At 49.9% G+C, this 19,710-nt stretch overlaps 1 protein-coding gene across 2 annotated transcripts in view; it reads right to left on the minus strand.

The window, feature by feature from the left end:
* Positions 1-16,436, minus strand: part of KCNIP1 (potassium voltage-gated channel interacting protein 1) — a 356,720-nt gene extending 340,284 nt beyond the window's left edge. Inside the window, exon 1 of one of the 2 annotated variants that reach the window (XM_032628580.1) lies at positions 15,634-16,436. In XM_032628580.1, coding sequence (XP_032484471.1) covers positions 15,634-15,721 — 88 coding nt within the window. In that variant the 5' untranslated portion in view covers positions 15,722-16,436. The remainder of the gene's footprint in view (positions 1-15,633) is intronic. The other variant, XM_032628578.1, reaches the window with a different exon arrangement.
* Between the last annotated feature and the right edge of the window lie 3,274 nt (positions 16,437-19,710).

Genomic DNA, 19,710 nt, shown 5'->3' on the forward strand with positions numbered 1-19,710 from the left:
GTGCACATCCAAATCCCTCCTCTAAGTTGTTTCATCAGCTTCCCACTGGGGGCCAGGAGGAGAGCGTCCATTTTCCCCATCTCTCCTGGGTCCGGGTTGTCTCTTCCACAGGTGGGTCAGTTTATGGACTATCTTCCTATCCACACGTGCTTTCCTGGAACTTCGTCATATCAATTCAAATACAGAATTCAGCATCTTCCTAGATTTCCGCAACTCTCCCTTCCCACTCATATCATGCCTGTGCTCATCAGCCAACTTCCTTAAATGCTAAGGAGGTTGGGGAAGAGATGTCTATAAATGCAAAGCAATCAACTCCAACTGAATGCTGGACCAAGGTGGTGATTCCTCCCAAAGCTTGCACCTTCTGCCTCCATTAGAGAGACTTCGATCTCCCATAATCTCCCGCATCTCACACCAACCTCCCTCCATATACATAAAAGAAAAACAGGGGTTTACTTAGCATCTGCGGCTTTAAGACTCATCTTCTCTCTCCACTCCCAGTGAGACTGTTGCCCTGAGCCCTCGTCTCAGGCTCCAATTCTGGAGCCTCTACGTTTCGACACTCCTTTGATTTCTTATATTCAAATGGAAACTCATATTCTCTGAGGGTCAGTAGTTCTTTCAAGATCATCTAGTGCTTCTTCACTTTCTGATCTGGTGCTTGAACCCTCCCTATAACACTCCCCCTTAGCAACAACCTACATCAATATCTCTTTTGACAAATAACTCACTGTGCTGGGAGGTAGCTACTTCCATTTGGGGATGTATTTAGCAAGTTACATCCGGAACAAGAATCTATCATCCGTAATAATAATAAGACTTAACATCTGTTGAACGCTGTAGACCAGGATCTGGGCTAAACCCTTACATGTAAGGTCCATTTAACCCTAACAATATCCTTTAGGCTATTATTACTATCTCCACTTCGTAGATGAGGCAACAAAGGCACAGAGATTTAACTTGCCGCAGGTCAGAAGTCAGTAAATAGCAGTTAGTGAATAGCAGAGCTGGGATTCAAACCTGAACAGTACGGCTTCAGGCTCTACTCTCTAACCACTGTGCGTCCTGCCCGTTAATCTCTGCCCCATATCAAAAATGGAAAATTCCCAGCAGGGCTAGTTCAGTACTGAGAGCTTTTTAAGTGCCTCTATATACATTCCCATGGAGCCGAGGCTCTCGAATGGTTCCCTGGAGCCACACCTCTGAAGAGTCCACAGCTGTGGAGTGAGGCCCAACCATACGCATCCGAAAAAGCTCTGCAAAGATTCTGATGGGGAAACTGCCAAGATGGACAGGCAGATGAGGCTGGCTACAGTCTGCCTGATGCTGTGATCACCCAGTCCACAGCCCATGAAATACCTGGCACCAACCAGGCATGCTATGGCCACAGAAATCCCTGACCTGATGTCTCTACTAAAAAGCAGAATGGAAGAGAGGCTGGGCTGACTTGTCCCTTTCTCAGGGGTCCCACACTTCTGTCAGTCAACCCTGCTTTTTTTCCCCAAGTGTTCCCAAATCACTGGTTCAAAATAGTCCATTCTAGGGTGTGTCCAGGAGCTGACAGCATGCTTATTTATACATAGCTTTAGAATTTTCTTTTGCAATCATTAATAAAAATAGAGCTATGTGACACTTTCTTGGTCTCTAACTAATTTTTCTGTGACTCTGTTGGCCACGCAAGTGGTAGTCTTGGAAACATCTCATATATGTGTGTCTTTAAACACCGTTTTATATGCCCTGCGTTGGTTCTTTCCAACTCCGGGAACTGAAATTTTCTGAGCCCCAAGCCAGAACCTCATTGGTTTGGAGTAGCCTGAGCCCTCTGAGCACCTGTGAGCCTCTTAGCCATGCTGGACCATCACGTCCAGTCTTTCACCTTGTGGGGAAGATGGGAAACCCAAGCAGAAATAGGTGTTATTTGCCCCTCCATCAGATCACGTGCCCCAAGCAAACTCGGTTATTTTTACTGAGTCAGTTGTTTTTACTCTCTCTCTCAGAACATGTTTTCAAAGCCTTTTTCTTATCCTTAAATTTTGCGGGAGGTAAGTTTCAGCTTAGTGTAACCTTACTCTTCTGGTTCTAAACGACATGTTTCATTTGTGTTTAGAGAGGGAGCCTGCAGGGAGGAAAGCTCAGAAGAATGAAAGTTCGAATCTGGCTTGTCTATGACCCTGGGCAGTTTATTCAATCTCCCTGAGACTCCGTTTCCTCAACTGGAAAATGAGCATAGCATCTTTTGTTTTATAGGGTGCTTGTGATGACTCAGTGCAATACTGAATGTGAAGCGCTCAGCACTGTGTCCGGTGTATAAAAGATGCTCCGCAAATGTTCACTCTCCATTTGAGCAAACGTATCTCCTTCCTCTGATTATACAGATTCTTCTCTGTTTGAGCTCAGAGAACTTCCCAGCACCCCTCTTTTCTCATGCACAATTTCTCACTTCTCTTTCTCGTGAGCATCATTGAGGACCATCTTGCATCTCTCTCCCTTTCAATCTGTTTCTAGCTGTGTTCTGTCTTAAGAATTTCTGCCACAGAGAGACTGTCTTTGCTTTGAACTTTCTTGAATCTACTTGTTATAAACTCAGTTCTGGAGGAAAGGCAGAACCTGGTTGAACCATCCAAGGGCCAAAGGACCAGTTTCCATGATAGTCCCCTTCATGGGAGAACCCCCAACATTGACAACAATAGGTCTGGCTGGAATAATTCTCTCAGTGTGAGGCAGGCCAATCCCTCGGCCCAGAAATCAGGCTTAATTGGAAATTAAATTGCATTTCCATGCCAACTGCAGGGTGCTTATATCCACAGCTAATTTATCAAGGTGATGCCTCACCCATGGGAATAGAGTGGCTGCATCAGCAAGGTTACAAGCTTGTGTCTGATGAGATGAACTTTCTTTAAAGCGCAACTTGAACCCTTCAAGCTCCTCATTTTGAGGTTTTTGCACTTACTGGCTGCCTCCTCTGTGCCAGGCACTGTGCCAGGGCCTGGAGATGTGGATGCTGGCAGGAAACGGCACTGCATTCTCCCTGCTCTGTGCCAGTGGCAGAAACAGAATCCCATAAGCAAAAGATTCCCAAACAACAGCACTTTACTTAGTTATCCAGGGTTGAGTTGTTTAGGAAGGTAGAGAGCATCATGGATAACTTCATGGTTAAGAATCTGATCTCTCATATTGAACACTGACACTAGTCGTTCACAACGAACAAGGGTGGCCAGACTCTTCACCAAGCCCTTTACACTCATGTATTCCATTCTCCAGGCAATGGTGGGAAATAAATACATGATGGTTTCCATTATCCCCGTTTCACTGATGAAGAAATTGAGACCTAGGAAGTACGTAACTTGCCTGAGGTCATTGTCACCCAACTAATAGGTGGTAGAGCTGGGATTTAAACTAAGGTCATTTCATAGCAGAGCCAATGCCTTTAAATGCCAGATTATACTACTCCTTTATTTTCCCCAACTTTAATTCTAAAAATATCCAACTATAGAAGAGTTGCAAAATTAGTATATAGGAGACGCATACCCTTCACCTTGGTTCACAAATTATTATCAATATTTTGCCATATTTGTATTCCTTCTGTGTGTGTGTGTGTGTGTGTGTGTGCATTTGGTTTTCTGAATCATTTGAGGCTAGGTTCAGGGACATAAAACACAAGTCTGCTTTGGAAACCACATGGGGATGAGTTTGGCTGGAGAATGTGTTTGTAGTTGGGGAGACACGAGCTGGAAGCAGGCTGAGACCATGAGATGCCGGCTGTGACATTTCCAGGTCTGGAAGTTTCGGGTGTGCTCTAACGTGGTGAGGACAGGCAGTGATACAGTGCAGTGAAAGCATACATTTTATAAGGTATTGGGAAGAATTAAAAAATTAAAGATGTGTATTCAGGGAATGGTATTTTTACGGTCTGATTAAATATACATGCTTATTGAAGGCAAGGCGGACAATACACTTCTTCTATCAGAAGAACTTTAAAAAATAACCATTGATCTTAACTAAAACCCAGGATATTTCAGTTGATTTCTTTTCTGTTTTACTTTTTCTGCCCACCTATCTATTCACAGATTGGAATCTCATTGTACTTATAGTTTTGTATCCTGATTTTTCACCTAATATTATGTCAATAGCATTTCTGCTTGCTATTAAGTAGTCCTCAAAATAATTTTTCAAAGGTTTAGTATTACTGCATCAGATGGATGAACCAAAATTCAGTTAACCAACTATTTTTTGACTGAAGTTGAGATTGTCTTCAATTTTTCACTATTATAATGTAGTACCATGATGAACCCTGCTGAATAAAAGTCTTGGTGTACATCTCTGATGATCTGCTTAGAACAGACTTCTAGAAGTAGGGCTCTCTGGTCAGAGGGTCGCATGGATTATCTCTTTGTTCGGCCCTGGTGTGGAGGAGACAGGAGGGGAGAAGCGGAAAGAAATGCGGTCTGCTGCATTTCTCTTGCTGCCGCAAAGCAGTGAGACGTGATGAGAGTTTGGACTTTGGGGACAGCGCTGAGAATGGAAAGAGTGACAGACAAGAGAAACACCAGGGAGAAATAATCAACAGAACTCAGCGAGCAAAGATAACAGAAGGTGCAAACTGGGGACACATAGAGGGAAAGAGTGAAGTCAGGAGAGAGAGGTCTGCTTTGCTTTTACGACGGTTGAGTAGAGGGCACAGGAAGACATTCAAATCGAAGGACTTACGATCTATCCTCCCTCCCTCCCTTTCTTCCTTTCTCCATTCATCCTTCCATTGAGTCTGGATCATTGACACCTTGCTAAGGGGGTAAGTGTGGTTGGAAAGACGGACTTGGGAAGGCAGAATACAGAACCGGGGCCTTTAATGGGCACGCAGTGCAGAGACTTTCAGGAAAGGAAAGTGGATTCAGAGGCCCAGGTTCAAGGGCCAGCTTTGCCACCCACCAGGTGGTCTCCTCCTGGGCTTCTCGTCTGCCTGGTGGACCTCTCAGCTTCCCCTGAGGACTTACTATGTGCTGGGCCCTGTGCCAGGTGCTGGGGAAGCAGCAATGGCCAGGACAGTCCCTGCCCTTGTGAAGCTGGACTCTCAGGGCACAAGCCAGACCAGAAACAAATGAGTAAATGTGTGATGTAATTGCAGGAGGGCTATGCGGGAAAATGAGGCAGCATTAGGTGGGAGGAAATGCCTCTGTGCACAGCGGGGGCGACTGTAGACAGGAGGGGATCTGAATGAAGTGCGGGAGAGAGCCAGAGGAGAGCTGGCAGAGGGTGTCCAGACGGAGAGACAGTAACCGTCAGGACCCAGAGGCTGGAGGAGCTGGGGTTCCAGCAAAAACAACATGGCCTGGTGGCTGGGGTGCACTCCTGGAGGAGAATGCCGCCAGAACAGGAGGCCAGAAATGCAGGGACAGATCACGCAAAGGCTGCAGACCAGAGACGAAAGTCTGCCTTTGACTCTGAATGTGGCAAGAAACTACTGGAGACAGAGTTGTGAGCAAGGGGATTATGTCTTTTAAAAATATGGGAGTGGATGAATAGCAACGGTTGGATGGATTTAAAAAAAAATGATGGTATATCCCTACTCTGGAGCATTATTCAGCCTTAGAAAGGAATGAAATTCTGACACATGCTACAACATGGATAAACCTTGAAAACATTATGCTAAGCGAAATAAGTCAGACACAAAAGAGCAAATATGGTGTGGATCCTACTTGTATGAGGTACCTACAATAGTCAAGTTCACAGAGACAGAAAGTAGAATGGTGCACGGGGGCTGGGGGGGTGAGGGTGGAGGGAACGGGGGATTATTGTTTAATGGGGACAGAATTTCAGTTTGGGAAGAAGAATAGTTCTGTAGGTGGATGGTGGTGATGAGGGTGGCACAACAATGTGACGTGTAATCAATGCCACTGAATTGTATACCTCAAAATGGTTAAAAAGGTCAATTTTATGCTATGTATATTTATGACAATAGAAAGATATGCGAAAGGATGCTATGCAAAGAATTGTCTCGGGTGCATTACTTCCCTAGGGCTGTCTTAACAAAATACACAGACTGGGCAACTTCAACAACAGAAATTTATTTTTTTCGTGGTTCTGGAGGCTGGAAGTCCAAGATCAAGGTGCTGGCTTCTGGTGAGGCCTCTCTCCTCTGCTTGTAGATGGCCACTCTGTCCTTCTTGCTGTGCCCTCACATGGCCTTTTCTCTACGTGTGTGTCTCTCCCTCTTCTTATAAGGACATCGGTCCTATTGGATCAGGCCTCCACCCTTATGACCTCATTGAACCTTAATTTCCTTTTAAAAATCTTACCTCCAAATACAGTTACATCGAAGTTAGCACTTCAACTGATGAATCTGGGGGGGGACACAATTCAGTCCATCCCAGGGGTGATGATGCTGAGGGATTTGACACAGAGTGTTTCTTTGGTACTGAATGGGATCTTCAGAGTCACAGCTCTGGCTTTGTGACCTTGGGCAAGTTATTCAACCTCTCCCAGCTCCAGGATGGGAATAACAAAAGTAGGTAACTCACAAGGCCAGGGCTGGATGGACTGCAGTCCAATATGCCTGGTGGCTTAGGAGTATCCCAGGCTCCAAGGCACAGCGGGTTCCCAGCTGATGTTTACGGATAGCAAGCTGCAAGCCTGGGCTTGGCTCTGCTTGTCAAGCACAGATGGTTTGAAAAATGACACCCAAACTGGCTCAGGGTTAATCAAAAGATTACAGAAAGAAAATTGGGGTAGGCTAACCCCAGCCTCTCAGACACAAGCCTCAGAATCACATCTCCCTCCCTGATTTCTGCCCGATTACCTGCCTCTGCTTCTAAACCAGCTCATGCCAGCAAAAAGTGAAAATTGGCTAGACTGGAATTACAATGGCAATGCTTGCTGGGTGGTATTTCATTTCTTTCCCCTCTGTGCAGTCTCAGCTGTCAGGCTAGTTCTCCCATATTTTTTTGTGGTTTGACTGGAGAAGGGGTGTATGTGGATGACAGTCTGGGGTGTAATCTGGGGGGCACAGGTCTCAGCAGAATCCTCCAAGCTGTGCTGCTTCAGTCAGAATAGAGGCCTTGAAACCTTGATTTCTCAAATAAGAGCATGTGTCGCCTCTTGGTCAAGCTGCGGAAGAACCAGTTTTGTCTTTATTACTTTCCTATGCTGGATCTGAGTTTTAGAAATGAAGGGAGCGTCATATAGGAAGTAGAACTGGAACTTGGAGACAGACAGCCTGACTTCCAATTCTGGCTCTGTCCCAAGCTGGCTGTGTGACCCAGAGCCAGGCCTTTCCCGTCCTGAAGCTCAGAACGTTTCATCTATAAATTGGGTTAACAAGAGCTCTCCACCTTCTAGGGTTCTTGTGTGTATTAAATAAAATTGTGTGTGCGGTGCTTAGAGCAAGGTCGGGCCCAGAGCAGGTGCCACGCATAGTGTTGCAATGATCGCTATAAAATCTTAAAATTCCAAAACTGGAAGGGACGCTTGAAGCCAGAAACTCCCTCATTTTAGGGATGAAGAAATGGAGGCCCAGAGAAGGGAAGGATCTGGAATTGAAGACCCAGCTCCCAGTCTGCTGCTCTTTGTAGTTCTAAGACCACAAGAAGGAACACAATGGCTTCAAGAAGAGAGGACCATGGTTTGCTTTAAGTTCATGGTCCTCCTGCTGTCATCCCAACAGGAGGAAGGCTTCCTTCCACCTCCAGACTCAGGAGTGCAGGGATTGGAATCACTGGCAGTGGTAAACCTTCTCCCTCATGTCTCTTCCTGGGGTCCTGGCTTCTACTGCATCCAGATGGCCTGGGGTGCCTGTACAAGTTTCTCATCTCTGCTGCTTCTGCACAACTCCCTACCCTCCTGTGGGGCCCTCAGTGCCTGGGTCCTCCCTCCTGCCCTTCCAGCTGGGGAGCAGATGGACACTGAGGGGTAAGCCGACCTCCCCTCTGCGCATCTGGCCAGCTGTAGTGGACGGGCAGCGAGGGCCATCCCACAGAGCACCGGAGAACTGGGGTGGAAGAATGGCCAGGCCCCTGGTCTTGCTTGCACTGACCTCTCATCTCAGCAAGGTCACTGTGGCTGGTGGCTTCTGTCAAACTCCTGCACAGAAACTCAGAACAGGGAGATGGGGCGTGGAGGCCTCTGAATCCGCCTGACAAAGCCCAGGCCTCAAAAAGGGACTCCAGTCTCAGAGCCTGATGTTGCTGGGCAGGAAAAGTGATTAGTCATCATTTATTCAACATGCATCTGGTGCTCAAGGCATCACCAACAAGCCCCATGCAGTGAGCACTCAAGTTCTCACAGGGGCGAGGGGATGGCCAATAAAAACGAAAACCACTAAATGAAAAGGATAATTTCAGCTGTTGACGAGTTCCCGATTACGGAAGATGTAATTGAGAGTGACTGGGCGTGGAGGCGGCAACGTTGGAGGAGCCGTACATCTAGAGAAGAGCCGGAAGAAGACTTGACTCATAGCCTTGTTTCTTTCGGCTCTGCCTCCTTTCTGTTGGCTATGGGTCCGAGGTTTAATTGCATGAAAAGAAGAGAAGGGTGGGAAGCTGACTTCTCCTGGGCAGCAGTTATGTGCTGGGTGCTGGGTATGCCACGTGCACCATCTCCTCGTAGCCCCATGAGGAGGGAATTACTGGCCCCATTTCCCAGGGGAGGACACAGACTCAAGGTGGGACATGGCTTGTCCCTGGCTATCCTGCCAGAAAGTGGCAGGATTTGAACCCAGGACTGTCTGGCTCCAGAGCTGTGCCCTTGCTTGCCCTGCATCTTCCTGCCATCCATGGCTGCCTCACATGACCACGTCCGCTCTCATGAATTAACAGCTGTCGGGGACTTGGGACTTGTGGTCCGATGAGAGAGGTGGTCTGGGGAAGATTCTGTGGCCTGGAAGATTCTGGAATCCTAAGAAGAATGGGGAAGGTGAGGGTCACACTGGCAGGGCCAGGGACCTCTGGGCCTCCAAAGGCTGATTAAGACCTGATTGGATCCACTCCACCCTGCGTCTTTGTACTACAGCCCTCCCGCCTGCCAGAGGGGCCCATTTCCAGCTACTTTTAATTTGGAACAAACCAGCCGGTCCCCCGTGGTCCTAGAGTTAATAGGATGTCTGTGCAGCAGGGCTGGGATAAGCAGCTGAACAAATTATTCCTGCCTGGTATTGGTGTCATTTGGAAGAAAGGACCAGTGGCCCCAGAGAGGGACAGCCTTAGCAGGTGGCGGAGGTCCCACCTTCCTCTCTCTCTTCTGCTATGGGACTACAGGGACCCCAGAGAGCTCCTGGTCAGCAAAATGAATCAGGGGGTGATGGGTCTGCTACAGAGGGGCAAGGACAAGAGACCTGTAGGCTGGGATGAGGGCTACCGGACATGGGAGAGCCAAAGCGAGCACACTGCCCACCCTGGCAGGTTCTGGCTTGGGACTGGAGAGGCAGGAATGGACCAGAATATTGGAACTTTCTGCTTATGACAAGGCACAAGCACTCAGAGGTTCCCAGTTGCAACCAGGGAGGGGGCTGAGCTAACATGAGCCAGGTGCTCGCCTGAGTGGCCAGGAGAGCAAGCCAGCTGGGACCCGGGTTGGTGGGGACTCTAACCTCCCCAGCGAAGGGAAGTGCACACAAGCTGAGCTTCTCAGGAGGCAGGAGGTGCCCTCCTTCTGGCAGAGGGCACGGTCACAACTCACAGGTTTCAAGATCCCCAGAGTCAAGGTCATTGCTTTTTTTAGACAATTCTAGTAATTCCAGACTGCCTGGTGCCCTGAAACTTGTGTATTTCTCCACTGGCAAGACAACTTCTCACACTTGCCCTGTAAGGATGCAGAGCAGTGAGGGAGGGTCCCACATGGGCGAGGAGCTTGAGACAGCAGGTGTCTGGGCCCCAGCGCACCTGTCCCAGAGGTGATAGTGCCGCCAGGAGAGCACGCATGGGTCTGTCTTGCTGACCTTGGCCTGTGGGGTGTTCCCTTTCCCCATCAAGCTTATTCCTTAACCCAGGTCATGCCACATAACGGAATTTGTCCCAACCCCTTGCAAGATAGGTGGCGGCCCTGAAGCACCCCAGCAGGTACAACCATTTCTGACAAACCCACCTACAAAATTAGTGGGGAGCTGGTGGCACTCTGCCGGTGACAAGGTGGGGAGCAAAGCCCGCAGGGGCATCCTCTCCAGCCCCGTGGAGAGGCAAGCACCTGGTCTTGACCCCAGTAGAACTCAGGTTCTTCTCCAGCCCTGCCACTCATTGCCAGCTGGGCGACCTGGCTAAGCGAAAGGTCCGTTTCCTTAAAACAGTTAAAATGGAGATTGCAATGCCTGCTTCCAGGGTCAGGATGGGGCAAGGCAAGAGAGGTGCCTAGGGCATGCCGTTTAAGGAGCTCAGCTCCCTGCAAGTGCAGGGTCCCCTCTTGCTGCCAGCCTGTGACTTGTATTATCCTTGTTAAATTAGAAAACAGCCTTGCGTGGTTGATATTGCTATTATCGCCAATGATCAGGGAAGAACCTTGGTTTTGGGAGGTTGTGCAACTCACCCGAGCTCACACAGCTGGTGGACCACAGGGCTGGGACTCCAGCCCAGCCCGCCTGAGGGCAGAGCCCTCCCCACGTTCAAGGTCATTTTCTTGAGGCTCCTGAACAGCGGTAGGGGGGAGGCAAGAGGAACGGCTTGTCTCCGATGGGTCTGAAGCTGAGGTCTTGCCTAGCACACAGAGAACCGACCTGGGCCGGGAGGGAGGGAGAGCTGGGGCTCCAGCGCAAGGTTCTTGAGACAAATCTTACATGGTCAGCACCGCCCCCCTGCCGACCCCGCCTTCCGACCCCGCAGCTACGCGGGTGGCCATGACAACTAGCAGCTCTCCTGGATTGGATTTCTCCCTCCTGCTTTGCGTTGGCTTTGCCATCTGTGCCTGGGGTAATGGATGGGTCCCCAAAATGCAAAAGGAAATGGGCTTAAACCTCCCCAGCCAGAGTGGAGCCTGCACAACTTCTGGTTCCCGCCGCCAGCCCCGGGGGTCTCTGCCAGGGCTGGGGAGCTAGCTGCCCAGGAAGAGGCACGTTCCTCAGAGCCCGGTGTAACTGGGCATCCAAGGCAGGAGTTGAGCTTCCGGTAAGTTCTTCTTTAGAGCAGGGGAGGGCCTGGCTCTGGGAGTCACACTCCTAACTCCTAATCAGGGAATCAGGTGTGGGAAGTGGCTTGCGTGTCAGTCTCTGCACTGGGTGGGGCCGTAGGAAAGCAAGTTCAGAAGAGGGGAAACAGCAAAAGTGCTAGAGACGAGAAGCTGCTCTCAGAGTCTGTGTCAGGGGCTCAAGGAACAAGGAGTGAGTGAGAAGTCTCTGCGTTAAGATGCTCACAGCCCGGAGAGTACCAGCTAATCACTGTAGCAGCCCCATGGAGCATTTGCCTCAGGACTTATTATGCGGGTATCTTTTTTTTTTTTTTTTAATTTTTATTGGAGTATAGTTGACTTACAATGTTGTGTGACTTTCCGCTGTACAGCAAAGTGAATCAGTTGTACAAATACATATATCCACTCCTTTTTAGATGCCTTTCCCATATGGGCCATCACAGAGTATGGAGTAGAGTTCCCTGTGCTACACTGTAGGTCCTTATTAGCGCAGGAAGCTTTACATACACAATCTCATGAAGTCCCGTAAGGAGGCCATTTACGATTCCATTTTATATTAGGTACCTGAGGCCAGAGAGAGGTAAGGGACCTGGCGCGAGGCTCCCCAGCCAGTATGCAGAGAACCCAAGATGTCCTAGTCTGGCAGCCAGTTGCCTTTGCCACTGCATAATTCGTTTGCAAACTTTTTTTTTTTAAACCTTTTTTAAACTCATTTGTTAAATTTCAGAGAAGTCCGGTATGCGAAACAAATTAAAGTAGAGCTGAAGGGGCAGGAGTGAGGGTGCTAGGACTCTCCCCCATCCCCAAAACACACACAACCTCCCCTCTTCTGACAATTTAAATGCCCTTCCCAAGACCCTAAGAAGCTCAGGCACGGTTCTGAATGATTTGTCTGGCTGGAGGCTCACCCTCTGACCATAGACTGAGCACCTCTGGGACAGGTGTGTGCACGGTGCTTCCTAGAAGCTCAGGCTACTACAAGCATCATCTCAGGGTACCACGTAGCACTGCTTCCTTCATTTAATGCTATCGGTGGAGTACTCACTCTGGGCTGGGCACTGGAGGCGTAGCTCCGGCTACAGTGGTGAGTAAAATGCGCGTGGGCCGGGCCCTCACAGAGCTTAAGTCAAGTGGGGAAGACGGCCTTAAGCAAACATGTTCCTAAAAGAGACACGGATCACATATTGTGATCAGAGCTATGAAGGAAAAGGTCAAAGTCAAGGGGGAGAGGGCTTCCCTGGTGGTGCAGTGGTTGAGAGTCCGCCTGCTGATGCAGGGGACGCGGGTTCGTGCCCCGGTCTGGGAGGATCCCACATGCCGCGGAGCGGCTGGGCCCGTGAGCCATGGCCGCTGGGCCTGCGCGTCCGGAGCCTGTGCTCCGCGATGGGAGAGGCCACAACAGTGAGAGGCCCGCGTACAGCAAAAAAAAAAAAAAAGTCAAGGGGGAGGACCTGATCTCTGAAAAGGACCTCCATGAGAAATCTGGGCCACTGACAGCTGAGACCAGCGGAACGGGGGATTGCTGGCATCAGGGGGAGGTGGCCAGGACAGGAGCAGGCAGGACACAGAGGGGGTGGTCATGGGCCCTCCCTGTTCCCCAGTTATTCCCAAGGCAGGTTAAGAAACAATACATTGCCCCCAGGACCAGCAGGAGGTACCTGGTCCTATAGAATCTTTACATTCCTCAATCCTGAAAGGAGCAAAGAGAAATACTTCTTCTAAAGGTTGGATTATTGCAAATCTAGGACTCAGTGTGATGAATAATGAATAAGTGAAATCACAATGGAAACCAGAAATCGTTAGGCAAATGTCATGTGTCCATGTAGGGTGTAATCTAAATTCACCTAGGGCCGGTCTATACATTAGAAAGACTGTTCTCCACTCTCCTGCTCAAGGCTTGACTCTGCTCTCTTGGTCATTTATTTTAAAAATATTTACTGAACACCTGGGTTGGGCAGCACACTGGCTTCCCAGCCTGTGCCTGACACAGAGCCAGGGCTGTGTAAACTCTCGGTGCTCTCTGTGGAGCCAGGAGGCAGGATCGTGCCCTGATGCCTGCCGTGGGTCGCCTCTCACACGAGTCTGAGAAAACTCAGTGGTGAAGCAGGTCAGAAGGAGTCCAGGAGGCCACTCGGTCCCCGCTACCGGTCCCTGTGGAGCCCTTTCTGTGTCACACGGATCTTAGTCTCCGGGATTCTGAGCAGAGAGAGGGGGCCGTCCTGACCCACTGGCTGGTTTCTCTGCAAAGGCTGACGCTCCAATGCTGCTCCCTCTGGAGCACCAACCTCCTTCCACTGCCCAGCCCTGGCCCTTCTGCTCGGCTCAGTTTAGATGCCACTTTTGGAGGAGCTTCTTCACCTGCTCAGGCTATTTTTCTCTGTGCCCTTTGGCCCCCACCCACGCCTCCCTCCTTCTCAGCACTCAGAGTGATGTCCCCGTGGGGTCTGTGTCTTTGGTCTGTGCTCCCACCGGAATGCACGTTTCTTGACAGAGGGCTCGAGTCCTATTCATCCATATGTTCAGCGTCTAATGAGTGTGGCGCAGAGCAGGTGTTCAGTAAATAAATGTCAAGTGGATGGTTGTGGGCAAATATACAGGCGAAAATATCATCCTCCTCATTTATTCAAATAGCCATCCACCGTTTCCACACACACTTTTGCATACACTCTCTCTCCCTGACTGACCTCACCTACTCACACTCACCCACTCTTGAGGCATTATGTCCTTCTGTGATCTCTCTTCCCCTCTGATGCTGCCTGGAGTGTACAGACCTGCCTGCAGTCAGCTACACTAAAGAGATTTTGATCCTGGGCAGGCAGAGGGGATGGCCTGGGTCACCCTCTCCAGATCCATGCCCATCTCAGTCCCTGACCTCTCCTTCATGAGGGGTCACTGCAACACACTCCGTAAAGGGATCCTGTGTCTCAGCTTCCCTGGATCCTTGAAACGGGGCTGGGAGGTAGATAGGTTAGCTTCATTTTACAGATGAGGAAACCGAGGCTCAGCGAGGCTGTGACTTGCACAGACAGCGAAGCTGGAGTTGAGACCTAGGTTTCCTAAGTTCAGGCCAAAGCTCTTTCCATTGCATTTCTGGGAAGCAGAGATTGGGATAGGATGCTGCCCCTCACCCATCACCCCCTGAGATCCCGGGATCCTTGATGAGAGGATTGAATGGGGGAACCCTGCACAATCCCCTAAGCCCTCTGCTCTCTCCGCCTCACCTCAGTCTGTCCCACTTGGAGCCCCTAATAATTCTGCCTGGCAGCCTGACCCTTAGCATTGGGCATTCAACCCACCTGAGCTTCCTGGAGGGGCAGCGCCCTATTTCAGAAGTGCAATGGGGACAGAACAGGAGCTATGAAAGGGCCAGAGAAAGGAGATAAGCCAAATCTCACCATTCCTTCTCCCATACCCACCTTACAATTTCACCATGCTGGACCTGCCGGGCAGCCGGGGACCTGAACCAGGTCATTAGAGATGGCCATACACAGTCTTTATCTTCTCTCATTGTCATTTAGAAAAATCCCCGATCAAGAGTATGTGGGCCTCCCTCCTTCCCCAAATACCCTGCCTGCTGCTTCCAGTGCATCTCCCCCAAAGACTCTTTCCTCCTGAACGAAGGGTATGAATATTTAAAGACATTTTTTCAGCCAGTGCAGCCACATCACGCCGCTGCTCCCTCTTTAAATTTTATCTCCAGAAAGTTTGCCAGAGTGTCTCTGAGTCCCTCACACTCCTTGGTACAGAGTGTAACATGGGGCCCCAGAGGCAGGGACGCCCCTGAGAAGTTAGCCTCCCCTCTGCATCCTGGGGCTGAAATGCACACATGCAGTCCTAGTTCCGGTCCACAACCATCCCTTCTGGGCTACCCAGGCAGTCAGACCTGAAAACTCCCTGCCACGCCTGCTCCTGGGGAATGGGCATAGGTAGGAGATGTAGAGAGACAGGGGTCCAAAAAAAACAAAGAAACGATGAACAAAGACCCAGAAACGCAAGACCCTGGAACCCCGTGAGAGGAAGCTCTTCGCTCCTGACATCAGACCCAGAGCTGATATAGATCCTGTATTCACCAGTGCACGGTGGCTTCCAGCCCCGAGCCACCTCCTGCTGGCGCCCCCTCCAGCCTCTCTGTTCTGCAGAATTACTCACGGCCCACTGCATCAAATCTCTCTTTTATCACAAGGCACAACACTCCGTGGATAACTTCTTGAAACTCTAGTCATGCTAAGCTGCTTCTAGTGCTCTGGGAAGGGTTCTGTCCCTCTGCGCCCCTGTAACCAATCAGCCACACACCGCCAAACCCATTTCCAAAGTTCCAGGCAATTACAGCCGGCTGAACTCCCTGGCCTGGTGCCCGCCTGCTCGGAGCCAGGACCCAGGTTGTCAGCAATCCTGAAATCCAGCCCCCGATTTCTCCCCAGCTTCCTCTGAGACCCAGGCGCACGGGAATGGCCACACTTAACCGCACCAAGGCACTCTGACCAGCCAGACCGCACCAATACAGAAAACGAGGGTCAAGGCCAGGCTCCCTACCTTTGCTGAGGGTCCCAGTGATGAGCTTAAAGATGGTCTGGGCAAATTTCACGAACCCAAGCTTGCATCTTTTGGAGCAGCCGCTCATGGTGGCAGAGGGAAGGCAGGCTCTGTTGTCGGCACCCAGAAGGAAAGGCACCCACCTTGCGTGCCCCTGGAACTTGGAGCCTGCCTGGGCGAACCCTGAGAGAAGGACGCACCCCAGAAGCTACGGGAACAGCACAGCTGCCTCTGCAGTGAGTCCGGCTTCTGCATCCAGAGAGCCTGCAGGGCACGATATCTGCTCCCTTCCTTCCTCCCTCCCTCCACCCCCTCCCGCCGTCCACCCAAGTCCTCGCCACAGGAGGATCTCAGGATGTCAGGGCTGGGGCAGCACTGCCAGGGCACAGGGCGCTCTGAGGGGACGGAGGAGGAGGGTGAAGCTGAGCAGCGCGGGGAGGGAGAAGCTGGAGCTTTCCCAGGCTTTGCTGACTGTCTTTCTTACATGGCAGTGGTAATGTAGCAATTAATACTCGAGTCAGAAGGGAGGGGACTGCTACGCAAAAACACTCCACTCCACAGCCTCCCGGTTCGCTCTCCCGCTCTTTCCTTCCTGGTTAATCTAATAGATCAATTTTCTGGGCCGTGCCTTGATCGGGATCTGGGAGGACTTCCCTCCAGAGCAGGAGACCACTGCTTTGCGCTCAGTGGAAAGTTTGCAGGCAGCTTCTGAGCGGCCTGCTTTGCATCACGGAGAAGTTGGGCTGAGTGGGGAGCCCTGGGGGAGCTGGCTTATGCAGCTCCCTGGCACCAGCAGCAGAGGCTGTCTGCCTCTGTTGATTTGGAAAGTCAATGGCTCTGCTGCTTCCCGGCTCCAGGTGCCCCGCCCTCCACCCCAACACACACCGGTTCAACTCCAGCTCCCACCCCTACAGAGCAGCTAAGAGTCTGTGCTCTCTCATCAGGATAGCAGAGGAGTGCAATCAGGGCTTTTCTTGATGAAGAAAGTACTCCTCGGAGATGCCATAAGGGAATGACCGAAATTCAAACAATACTCTTAGAAGTAAAACTGCATGGTAGTATGCAAATATGAACCCCAACTATTGCTTAATTAAAAGTCTGGCTGCTGTTCAGTAGCATAGACCATGTGGGTTGCCTGGAACGTCAGGGGGACATCTCATCCCACCCTCTACACAGGGCCGTGAACCTCCCCCATGACATCCCCACTTTACTTTCCCTGGTGATTTTTAAAGGGTCCCCATGGGCCATCACCATGGGTACCACCCACCAATGCACCGTGGTTCCATTTGAACAGCAGATATGAAATCCACCTGGCATTGAACTAAGCCATGCCCTAGGAATGTCTTTCTCTTTCTCTCCATCGGCTTGTCTATTATCTGTTTCTCTGGGGTGTTTGAGAGCACTAGATTGCGTTAAGAGCCAGAGAAGGGAGACCACCTGTTGATAAAATGCCACATATGCCAGAACTCATGCTTCGTGTCTAGTTTCTTCCCCATCTTCAGCGAGTCATGTGGAAATGAATCTTGAAACGAACCTCAGCCCTCAGGTCACCAACAAATTTCAATTCCACGAACAGACCCCGGAGACAGCCCACTAGCACAGAGCCTTTCTCCAAGCCCTCAACTGGCCTGCGCTCCCTGACTCACCGGCATGGTATGAGTCACAACACATACAACAGAAAGGAGCCCTGGAGGAAAATACCCCATTGCGTTTGATGTCTTAAGGTTTGAAACTGCCATGTTATTCACTCTTTGTCTTAAGATATTGAAGGTCCCGGTTAAAATGCATATGGTATCTGGGGATGTTAATGGCACTTGTTCTTTTGTACACTTGCTTGTATCCAGTACTTACTGAGCTCACAGTCTGTAGAGAAGGGCTGAGCAGCCTGGGTGCAGGAAGCACTGAGGGCCCCGGAAGTAGAAAATGCTGAGCCAGGCACACTAGATAGACATGGTCGGTGCCCTCCTGGACCTAACGGTGAAGCCCTTGTCAAGAATCGTTTATCCAATGAACTTTGCTCACTTTGCAGAATCTTAGTGGGATGGAGACGCAGGGCAGGTAGAGGTGGAGAGGAAAGAGGAAAGAACGGGGGTGTGAAACATCACCGGGTAGGCAAGCAGCCGGCCAAGGGCAGCACTACCTGGGCACCAGGGAGGAGGAGAAAGATTAGAGAAAGATTAAAAGAGCATGTAGTACCCACCTGACCGTTTTGCCAAGGAGAGTACTGCCCTCTGAATGGAGAATTCACTTCGTAGGACATGGAATTCTCAGCTACACCCAGTTGCTTCTCTCTTCCATCCCACACAAGGGAAGGACACTGAAAATTGAGAAGCCAAAAACACAAAGGCTGTGACTTTAGTGACGTTAGCTGACCCTGAACTTGGTCTTCCGGCTGGAAACCTGGCCAGGAACATTGCTGGTGGAGGTACTTCTGGAAGGCTGTCAGCAGCGTCTATTTGGGAATGATGAGAGATGTCCGGAGGGGATTCGTATTTGGGCTCTAGCTCAGGAATCTGGAATCCCAACATTTGAACACACGGGGGTAACGAAACAACAGCACCTACTGTTTGAAGAATCGGGCCAATCTTATAAACAAGTATCTCATAACTCCTCCAAGCAAGACAGATAATGGTTAAGACCATGGATCTTTGCACCTGGTATTTAATCACTCGTTCATTCTACACCCATATATGTTGAAAACACTGTTACCATGACCTCTGCTCCAGCCATTGAATATACAGTGATGGACAAAACAGAAAAAGTCCTGTGCTTGTCAGGTTCACATTCACGTGGTGGAAGGACAGACGCGGTCAACCAATATGTGCATATATCGATTGTGCTTTGAAGAAAAAGAAAGCTAAGTGGATAAGAGTGACAGGAGCTCCTATTTTATAGGGTCATCAAGGAAGTCTTCTCTCTATTAAAATGACACTTAAGCAGAGATTCCAAACCAGCCATACAGCTCCCTGAGGTAATAACTGTTAGGGCTGAGGAACAGCAAGTACAAAAGCCGACGACAGACCAGAGATCCTAAGGTCTGCAATTTAGCAATCGTTGGAGCAAGCCAAAGAGCCTCAGTTTTTTCATCTGTAAAATGGGAAGAACAATTCTTCCCTCCTAAAGTTTGGGGGAGATTTAAATGAAACCAATGTGATTAATTTAGCTTCTGGCATAGTAAACCACTTTGTCAGGGGCAAAGGTCATTACTGCTGCTCCTACTACTGCCACTGTTGTTGTTGGTGCCACCACTCCTGCCCCATCCCCTAAAAGAATTCATGCTGTGTAGGTGAAGCTTCATGGTCACTGGAAATCGTGGAGCCAGGCTCCAAGTTTTAATCTCCCCTAGTATTAACCCAAACACTAAGCATTTCAGATCCTCCTCTGAACACAGCAAGGCATCAAGTATCTGAACCCTCAATCTTAAATAGATGACTCAGGCCCAGAGAGGGTCGACAGCATCCAAAATATCACACAGCAAACCCCCCAGGAATGTGAGCAAGGTGTTTAGTGTGCCAAGAAAATTCCCAGCGAAGGAAGGCAGGTTGTGTCTATATTACATTCATGATAGGAGAGTATAGGAGAGGATCCTTCTCTGCTCAAGAAACACGGTATTCTGAAAACCAAGAACAGAAGAGGCCACACGGTATTCAGGTGGCTCCAGGGAAATTAAACCGTCAGCAGGCTTATAATTAATCAGCCTCCTTGTACCAGTGTGCGTTAGCCAAAGGAACTTGGGAAGACAGTTACCTCTCCACCTGAAACTGTTTATGGGAATCTTCACAAACTAGTTCCAGGGGGAAGGAGGAGAGGCAGATGGGGGCTCCAGATGGCATCTGGGCCCAGGGAAGTGCACTGACCTCTCTGAGTGCAAGGCTAAGACAGGACAAACATGCTATTCTTTAGAGGGTGGAGAGGCTGACCTCACAATGATAACGATGACAGCAGGATTCATTGAATGCCTTCTACGTGCAGGTGACTGCTCTAAATACTCACTTTGCCCAGATCTAATCCTTATAACTCTGTGAGGCAGGTACTATTAAGTTAACCGACTCTACAGGTGAGGAAAGACTCAGAGAA

This window comes from Phocoena sinus, chromosome 3, assembly GCF_008692025.1.
Source record: "Phocoena sinus isolate mPhoSin1 chromosome 3, mPhoSin1.pri, whole genome shotgun sequence".
Taxonomy (NCBI): Eukaryota; Metazoa; Chordata; class Mammalia; order Artiodactyla; family Phocoenidae; genus Phocoena; species Phocoena sinus.